Source organism: Coturnix japonica, chromosome 20 (genome assembly GCF_001577835.2).
Source record: "Coturnix japonica isolate 7356 chromosome 20, Coturnix japonica 2.1, whole genome shotgun sequence".
Lineage (NCBI taxonomy): Eukaryota > Metazoa > Chordata > Aves > Galliformes > Phasianidae > Coturnix > Coturnix japonica.
This window is the reverse complement of record NC_029535.1, coordinates 8,895,125-8,904,959: the sequence shown is the minus strand read 5'-3', so window position 1 is coordinate 8,904,959 and position 9,835 is coordinate 8,895,125. Positions and strand designations below refer to the sequence as shown.

Below are 9,835 nucleotides of genomic sequence, written 5' to 3'. Positions count from 1 at the left end.
GTTGAATGGCACTCACCTTCTTTTCTCCGGGTTTATCCGCTGCTCGGAGCTGTGGTACCGGGCCTTGTGTGGAGGGGCGGGAGCGTGTTGCTAAGGAAGTGAGCGGGGAGCGGCGGCCATTCCTACCGCTCCTCTTCCGGTGCCGCGGGAGGAGGCGGCCGCGGGGCTCCATGGTGACGGCGCAGGTGAGTGCGGCCCGGCCCGGTGGGCCCAGGTGTCCCCTTAGGGCCGGGATTGAGCTCGGGCCGAGCGGGCTGGAGGTGATAGAGGGAGCGAAGCGGGCTGGGCTGGGCCCCCCGTGCTTAGAATAGAGCAGGGAAGAACCGAAGGACAAAAGCGGCCCGAACGGGATGTGTCAGCACCGAGATCGGGGAGACTCGAGCCGTGAGGAGGCGGTTGGTGGGTTTGGGGGGTGTCTGTAGTGAGGTGAGAACTGATGGGACACGGGGCTGCGGGCCGGGATGGGCGCCGTGTGTTGGGCCCGGTACCGAGCGCTGCTGATGGCCGGGGTGATGCTCCCATCACATACAGCACTCCCTTATGGGAAGCTGCACGGAGTCACAGTGCTTGTAAGGGACCTCTGGAGATCGGCTGGGCCAACCCTGAAGGCTGGGTGCTTCTTAGGTGCAGCTTCTGTGATAGAGCAGTGATGTGTTGGCATTGCTGCACAGGGGGTTCTGGGGTCACTGTCCTTGGAGGCGTTCTGGAGCCATGGGGATGTGGAGATGTGGCATTCTGGAGCCATGGGGATGTGGCTCTGAGGGACGTGGTCAGTTGGCTCTGTGTCTTAAAGGTCTTCCTTAATGATTGGGGGTCTTAAAGGGGGTCTTAAAGGTCTTCCTTAATGATTTGCTATGCTCGGTTTGCTGCTTGTTGTGGTCATTTGGAGTCCACCTCCAAATGTGTTTGTTACACCCTGAGCTGTATCTGGGTTCTCAGAAAGTAGATGAGCTGTGCGTTCTTCTAAGTGACCTCTTCATTGTTGGTCGGTGTTGGAGTGCAGCTCACTGCAATGATGTACTCACCCAACTGGTTTGCTTGACCATATTTACAGACACAACAACTGTGCTACGTCTGGCTGCCTTAACAACTTGCTTTGTAGCCAGTTTGATTGCATGGCTGTGTGAAAACTCTGGTGTAAAAATCATTGTCTCTTGATTCTTGACAGAGCAGGAAAATAACAGCAGATTTCCCTGGTGTGGAAATACAACATTCAGGGGATGGGAAATGGGCAAACTATTTAGTGGTGTTATTTTGAATCCTCACAGCTGCTGTTGCCCATTGGAACATCCATTGTGCTGTAAGTAGGCTTCTAGAAAGCAACGTCACAAGTTTTAAGTCATGAAAGAGCTTTTGGGTGGCATTCCAATGCACTTCTGTTGCTTCAGGAAAATAATGGGTGTAGGTTGTAAGCCTGTAGTAGCAGGATGGTCCTGATGATGCACCACGTCACTTCATGTGTGAGTTAATAAAGGTCTCCTAAAAATGAGAGGTTTTCTCCAATACACTGGAGATGTAAAAAGGTCACTCAGAAAATACCACGTTGATATTTTGGTGGGTGGGTGAAACACTTCATCGCAGCACCTGATTGATTCCCTTTCAGTCTGTATTCCAGGCATTATGGAGGCAGCAACTCTGTACTGGATTTTCAAAGGAGGAGATTTACATCAAAAACTTACATGATACCAATTGGCAGACAGGCTTTGCCAATACTACTCTCTTAGCTCAGGCCTTTTTAAGGTTTTTATGTTGTACATAATTCTTCAAAATCCCCCAGAACATAAACAGGCAAAATTCTGCTTGAATAGATGAGCTGAATCTTTGACTATTGGCAAAATTGTCATCTGTAGAAAACTGCCATTGTTTATTCCTCCTTTGTTCTTGTTTTAGGCTTCTAGCACTGGATCATCTGTCGATCAGATCACGTCAGCCACAGACGTGCTGTCATGTCTAAGTTAAAGAGCTCTGAGTCTGTTCGGGTGGTGGTACGATGCCGGCCGATGAACAGCAAAGAGAAGACAGCTTCGTATGAGAAGGTTGTTAATGTGGATGTCAAATTAGGGCAGGTGTCGGTGAAGAATCCACGGGGAACATCTCATGAACTGCCTAAAACTTTCACTTTTGATGCTGTGTATGACTGGAATTCCAAACAGGTTGAACTCTATGATGAGACCTTCAGACCTCTTGTGGACTCTGTTCTGCAAGGTTTCAACGGGACAATCTTTGCTTATGGGCAGACTGGAACAGGGAAAACTTACACGATGGAGGGGGTGCGTGGTGATCCTGAAAAAAGAGGGGTCATCCCCAATTCTTTTGATCACATCTTCACCCACATCTCTAGATCTCAAAATCAGCAGTACCTAGTTAGAGCTTCTTATCTGGAAATATACCAAGAAGAAATCAGAGACTTGTTATCAAAGGATCAATCCAAAAGGCTGGAGTTAAAAGAGAGGCCAGACACAGGTGTATATGTTAAGGATTTGTCTTCCTTCGTTACAAAAAGTGTCAAAGAGATAGAGCATGTCATGAACGTGGGAAACCAAAATCGCTCCGTTGGTGCCACCAACATGAATGAACACAGCTCTCGATCTCACGCCATTTTTGTGATCACTATTGAATGCAGTGAGCTGGGACTTGATGGAGAGAATCATATCCGTGTTGGAAAACTCAACCTGGTAGACCTTGCAGGCAGCGAGCGCCAAGCTAAGACTGGAGCACAGGGGGAAAGGTTAAAGGAAGCTACAAAAATCAATCTTTCTCTTTCAGCTTTGGGCAATGTTATATCTGCCCTAGTAGATGGCAAAAGCACACACATTCCGTACCGGGACTCAAAGCTAACTCGGTTACTCCAAGACTCATTGGGAGGCAATGCCAAGACCATGATGGTGGCCAACATAGGCCCTGCCTCTTACAATGTGGAGGAGACTCTCACGACGCTGAGGTATGCCAATCGTGCCAAAAACATCAAGAACAAGCCAAGAGTGAATGAGGATCCCAAGGATGCTCTGCTACGTGAATTCCAGGAAGAAATTGCTCGACTCAAGGCACAGCTGGAAAAGCGGTCTATTGGCAAAAGAAAGAGGAGGGAAAGGAGGAGAGAGGGTGGGGAAGAAGAGGAAGATACTGAAGAGGGTGAGGATGAAGCAGATGACAAAGATGACTATTGGAGAGAGCAACAAGAAAAGCTGGAGATTGAAAAGAAAGCTATTGTTGAGGATCACAGCTTGGTAGCTGAAGAAAAGATGAGACTGCTGAAAGAGAAGGAGAAGAAAATGGAGGACTTGAAGCGAGAGAAGGAAGCAACAGAAATGCTGAGTGCTAAAATCAAGGTAGAATTCTTTGCCATGCTTTCATACTTCTTGCAAACAATTCGTTTATGCTACAGGGAGAATAGCAGGTTGCTTAAATTGGAAAAATATTTCATAATATTTCCAGAATAGTGATTTGTGTTTGATCAGAAGATTTCGTTTAGTTTCCACCATTAATTCTGTTCTCCAATATTCATGAGTTGTTGCATTGTTCTTCTGTGCTGATTTTGTGGAATCTCCAGCAATCTGCACAATAAAACATGATGATGCATCTTATCGCAAGCTGTGAAACAAACAATGCTTCATTGTGCAACATATCATTAGCAAGGTTTTTTACATGAGAATATGCATTTTAGTTCTTTAGATAGACCACGCTGCAGCAGTGTGTAGTTCTAAGCAAGCTATGGCTTCATTAACCCCTACATTTTGTAGGGATGTTTAGAAATAGCCATTGTCATAAAATAATGGCTTAAAAGAGAATGTTAAGGGAGGTGCCCTTGTGAAGAAGTTGGGTAAGTACAGAGAGAGAAAGTTGGGTTCTGTAGGAAAGACTTGTTAGCTGGTGTCCAGGAGGGAAACTTACAACCTTGTCTTTTTCTTTCAGGCAATGGAAAGCAAACTTCTGGTGGGAGGGAAAAATATTGTGGATCACACAAACGAGCAGCAGAAAATCCTGGAACAGAAACGACAGGAGATTGCAGAACAGGTACAAGCAGCAACATTAGTTACTTTGTACCAAAAAACCCCAAACCTACCTGCAGAACCTTTATAAAACATTGTACGAGGAGAAAAGGTAAGAAAGTTTGCACAGGGTTAACCCTGGCATTGCTTTAATGGCAATTGTTCATTTCAAAAGAAGGGGCAATGGCTTGTGTCCTATTTGTTGTGTGAAATTTGGAGAGGCTTGTTATAGTTCTCACCCAGTTTTTCACATGAAACTTTTATATCCTATCTGTGTATGTGAAGAAATAATTGGAAGGCCTCAGACTCTGACAGTTCAGCTGTTAACTCAAGATGGGTGCTTATTAAGTGATGATACAAGCTTATTTTCTGTGATGCGTTCCTCGTTGGTGATTCTCTGACTAGTATGAATTGATTAAAAAAGAAAAACACAGCATTTAATTACTTTAATTAAAGCTTGAGCGCTTATTCACACTATCTGATTCCAATAGACCCTTCAGCAAAATAAAGACAAGGAGGAGCTAATGCTTCTGGTATTTCTAAGGCAAGAGATAGGAAGAACTAGAAGCTAAAGCAAAAGCCCTGGAACCCAGGGAAGTAAAAACCTCCTGAGTGTTGGATTCGTGCATGTCTGCCTGGAGGTGGCAATGTAATTGTGGTCTCTGATATTGTACATGACATTCTTCAGAAACGTCGGGAGCGAGAAATCCAGCAGCAGATGGAAAGTCGGGATGAGGAAACACTAGAGCTGAAGGAGACCTATAGTTCACTTCAGCAAGAGGTGGATATAAAGACAAAGAAACTTAAAAAGGTAAAAAGAAAATGACTCCACACTGCCTGGGTTAGAAATAAAATCAGCTTGTGTGTGAGCCTGAGAGCAACGTTGGCAATTTATGACTTTGGCTCCCATGGTCTGTTCCAGTTATTTTCCAAGCTGCAAGCTGTGAAGGCAGAGATCCATGATCTCCAAGAAGAACACATCAAGGAGCGCCAGGAACTGGAACAGACCCAGAATGAGCTTACGAGGGAACTAAAGCTAAAGTAAGTCCCTTCACTTCATTGCCTGCCAGCAACTGTAACACAGATTATTTCGATGGGTGTGGGGAGTGAAAGGAGGGACTGAATTCAAATGCTTGCAGAACAAGATTTAAACATGAGAAAGCTAAAACATTCCTCCCTTTTCCAGGGCTGTATTAATTCACAGGAGAGGAACAGAGAGAGTCATCAGCTCACTGTGTTTCTTGTGTATTTCCCATTTTTGTGGTTGTATGCAGGCACCTGATTATTGAAAATTTTATTCCTTTGGAAGAAAAGAATAAGATCATGAATAGGTCATTCTTTGATGAAGAGGAAGACCAGTGGAAACTGCATCCCATATCCCGTCTGGAGTGAGTGTACTTCTAATTCTTTAATTAAGATCAAATTGTAGGTCATATAAAGCCCTCTAGTTGCCAAAAACAAGGTACTCCTAACAGAGAGAACTGTGGTTTTAAAATGGCCCTCCAAACTTCTTATCTTCTTGCTGTATTATAAAACTTAGATCATTCATCTAAGTAGGTTGAATAAAATAGGAATATACAGCTTGGAAAAACTACTTCTAGGTGAGCCCAACATTTAAATGTAAAATACTGTAGAAAGAGTTGTTCTGGGAAATGCAGTCTAGATGGTTTCTGCTCGCTTGAAATACATTTCCAAATGTTTTACCTCATAAACTCCAAGAGGAGTCTTCATTTTTGGTGTGTAATAGCCTGAATATGTGGGTTTTTTTCTAGTAACCAGCAAATGATGAAAAGACCGGTGTCTGCCATAGGATACAAAAGGCCGCTGAGCCAGCATGCCAGGACATCTATGATGATTCGTCCAGAGGCTCGGTACAGGGTAAGCCCAGATGTGGTTACAGCCTTCATGCATTCACCTTCATAATCAGAGAAATGTGAATTTCAGAGGGTTGTTAGTTCTTCTATGGGTTGTACAGAGTGTCTTGCATACATTTATAAAGTCCTGCAGAATAAGTTTCCAGAGGGAAAAGAAACTATTTGTATGAAAGCGTACAGACTTTGATTCCACTTGTACTTCTGCAGGCAGAAAATATTGTATTACTGGAACTTGACATGCCCAGCCGAACAACAAGAGACTATGAAGGTCCAGCCATTGCTCCCAAAGTTCAGGCTGCTCTAGAAGCAGCTCTGCAGGATGAAGACGAGATCCAGGTGGATGCTTCAACCTTTGAGAGCACTTCAAATAAAAAACCAAAATCCAGGTGAGTCAAATTTTTAGTAAGTAGACAAGATGGGAGAGTTACAGATACAATTGCTCTCTGTCTACAGCTCTTATCAGTAAACTATGGCTAACTTGGCTGTAAAGCAGAGATAGATAGAAAGAAAGGAACATAGGGCAGTAGAGAAAGCTGGGACTGGTTAGAAAATAAATCCAGTTTAAAAAAAAATCAGCTTTGAAGATAAATTTTGACAAGTAACAGGTGACATTGTTGGAGCTTTTTGTTTATTTTTTCATTTTTACTTCTTCAGGCCTAAAACTGGAAGGAAATCAGGGGGATCCTCTTCAGCAGGCACCCATAGTTCTCAGCTCTACCCACAGTCCCGAGGGCTGGTTCCAAAGTAAAACCAGCAATTCCTCTCCAGGGCGTGAACAGCTTTTGCCTTCTGAGAGCAGAGACAAGTAAAAACCTGCAGAGAGACCTCCCAGCCAGACTCCAACCCCTTCCCCCTGAAGGTGGCCTCTTTGCTGTTTAACTGACTGGTGCCAGTCCAGGTACACTGAGCCACAGGAAGATACGTGTTTGCAATTCAGCATTTGGCCTCTGTAGGAAACAGATTTTTAGTTAGGAAATCAGAAATGCATGAGGTACGTTACAGTGTATTAGAAGCAATGGGAAGCATGGGGATCACCTCACAGCGTCACCGTCTCTCCTCCTGCACTAGCCCTTTTGCTGCACTTGGCTTTTTTGTTGGGCAGTAAGAAGACAGAGTTGAAAGTCATCTCAACAGAACCACCGCTCCAGAGCTTCATAGTGAGAATCAAATGAGGTTAAAAAGCAGAGGATCCACCCAAACTTGACTAGGTGCACAGTTTTTCTTCTTCCTGCTTGAAAGACTGGCATCATCATTTGGGGTTAAGAAGTTGAATGGGCAGATTGGCAGCTGTCAGCATGCACTCACCACCAGATAGCTGTGCCTCCCTTTCAAACTGTAGGACAAAAAGGGGACTTTAAAGAATTTTGTTGCTTTCTAGACAGGAAGCAATAGAAATTGAAGTCCTTTACTTGTTTACAAGCATAAGTAAGTGCTCCTCTAAACTGACCTCCTACAGATCACAACCCTACCAACAAGAACCACCTTGTCAAAGAATCCATCTGCATTCCAGTGCCAGCTCCACAGCTTGCTTCCTCTTTGTTACCTCCATCTTTAGCCCTGTATTTGAGACCAGTATCCACACTGAGTCTTTGAACGGTGATGTGGTGCATGGCAATTTTCTCAGATCAGCCACTGATCACAGGAAATGTAGCATTGGCATGGAGCTATCTTCTGATCAGGCTCATAGGGCTGACTCTGCTCTCCCCTGTAAGCTGGGTCGAGGGTAGAGCACCACGACAAGAAGCCGTCTGTGAGTGCACTGTTCTTGTAAGTATGGTCCCCTCCCTTGGTGTCTAAGGAGCTTCAATATATGGTACCCTTTGTGCTTCACCCATTCCATATTAGAAGCTTTTCCTCTGCACCTCCCAGACCAGGCAGGGCCCAGTGGGAGTGAAAGCACATGTAGCCAAGTCTGGATAATGGATTCTGGTACTAAATCCAGGGGTTGTAGTTTGAAAACAAGGGAGGAAGAACTCCTGCTTTTAATGGTCTCTCTGCAAGCTGCCCTATGACTTAAGCAGGCTACCGTAAAGCTGCAGGCTTGTGTGGCAGGGCTGAGGGAGATGGAGCTGCCATGTTGAAGACAAGAAGGTGTCCCTGTCTAGTGTTGCACAGCTCATTCATAAGTTTTAGTTTGTTGTATATTGAGACTTGGGATGTTACATTTTCTGGTTGCTGTTGGCTGTCATCCTATGAATGTTCTTACCTATTTCCTCTCCTTCACTGATGACTTCCTCCAGACTGACATGTGTGAGTGTCTAAGGAGACTTGCCTGGTTTTAGAAATGCTCTGATATATGGACTCTACCTTGTGTGCTCGTTGGCTTCACCCAGGCTGGAGAACTGCATTATATCTGACCCCCATGAGCAGGAGGAACTGAACACTCAGCACAGCTCACCTCTGCATCTTGCTGGCATGGTGCCTGGGTGAGCCAGCTGCCCGGGTGGGCCTGGTTAAACTCTAAGTCAGCTGCTTTGATTCGTGGAGTGCTTTTCTGGATCACAAGATTAATATATATATACACGCACATATATATATATTTTAGTTTTGGTGGAGGAAAGATGAGCTTGCCTATAACTGAGAGAGCAGTCATCTGACATTTCTTTCAACTAGAACATGGAAACCTGGCATAATCTTCCTTTTTATAAAGCACTGTTTATGTGCAGAGAGCCTTTTAATTAGCTCTCGTTGCATAATGTCACCTCTTCCCTCTCCTCCGTCTTTCTAGCACATAATCTTCTGTACTTTGACGTTTTCAAAGGTGTTTGTACACTGTAAATGCTCAGAGAACTGAAGTGAAACAAGGGGGTTTTACAACCTGATATACAGACACGTGTATGTACATACCTTTATGTACATGGATGTTTAACGTGAGTATGCACGCGCAGCCACATTGTGTTTGCACACTCACCCTTCCTCAGTCACCGCTATCCCATAGGGAATCCTATATTAAATTCAAGTGCTGGAAGCTCCCCTTGTGGCAGGAGTGGGATGGTGGAACTTACAGTGCAAACCCAATCTGTTCTCATTGCAGCGTTGACAAGCTATGGTTGATATGTCAGAAAGGCTCTGCTTTTCATTCTGTAGAAACTCATTAGCAAGGTGAAAGAAGTTCAGTAGGATGGAAAAAACAAACAAAAAAAAACAAAGAATAAAAGCTGATATTTAGTCATTGCATTGGGATGGAGCTGTGCTTAGAGATGTGCTTAGTGTGCTGATCTCTGATCGTTACAGGAGCGTTTAACAGCCTCGTTTTGATGGACGTACCCATGTCCAGCTACTTGGTGGCACTGATATGAAGGGAAATACGTCTGAAATACATTTATCTGAAGCTCTACATACCGAGTGTTGGGTCAAAGCTTGTAATGCACATTGCTGCCAAGCTGGATGTTATCATGCTGGCTGTTATCTGAACCATCTGGGCTTCAGGTTCACTGCCAAAGCCAGGAAATCCATCAGACTCCTGCAAGGCGCCCTCGGTCATTGTGCACAGTGTTTCTCATAGGGACATTTCACATCCTTATTGCTCTGATCTGTACAATGGGATCTTTGCATCCAGAGCAGCAGCACTCAGGACTTCCTTAAGGTCCTTATTACAGACCCAATGACTTTATAGCGTTATAGGGGCGCTGCTCCCATCACACACACACAGCTGAGCTGGGACCCCCCCGAGTGCTGCTGGTGCTGCCGGCCTTCCTGTTGTTATGACACCGGTGGTCCCGGTGCTGCTGCTCCCATCCCATACACAGAATCACACACAGAATCACACAGAATGACCCGGGTTGGAAGGGACCTCAAGGATCATGTAGTTCCAACCCCCCTGCCTAGCAGGGCCACCAAACATACACCTTTACTACATCAGGTTGCCAAGGAGACCCCATAGATCCCCATAGAGACCAGAGAGACCCCATAGATTCCCCATAGATCAGGTTGCCCATGGCCCCGTCCAACCTGGCCTTGAACACCTCCAAG

General features: G+C 45.0%; 1 protein-coding gene across 3 annotated transcripts; it reads left to right on the top strand.

Annotated features, from left to right (window-relative positions):
* The first annotated feature begins 97 nt into the window (after positions 1-97).
* On the top strand, positions 98-9,046 carry KIF3B (kinesin family member 3B). 3 transcript variants are annotated; one of them, XM_015881776.2, is made up of 9 exons: positions 98-185; positions 1,891-3,329; positions 3,913-4,014; positions 4,678-4,800; positions 4,912-5,030; positions 5,264-5,377; positions 5,762-5,867; positions 6,071-6,249; positions 6,518-9,046. In XM_015881776.2, exons 2-9 carry the CDS (start codon positions 1,947-1,949, stop codon positions 6,609-6,611), a joined length of 2,220 nt encoding a protein of 739 aa, XP_015737262.1. In that variant the 5' UTR covers positions 98-185; positions 1,891-1,946; the 3' UTR covers positions 6,612-9,046. The 3 variants fall into 3 exon arrangements, with proteins under 3 accessions (XP_015737262.1, XP_032304502.1, XP_015737264.1); XM_032448611.1 differs by lacking the exon at positions 98-185 and adding an exon at positions 867-1,300 and having other exon boundaries at positions 6,518-6,687; XM_015881778.2 differs by lacking the exon at positions 98-185 and adding an exon at positions 1,359-1,460 and having other exon boundaries at positions 6,518-6,687.
* Positions 9,047-9,835: the final 789 nt, after the last annotated feature.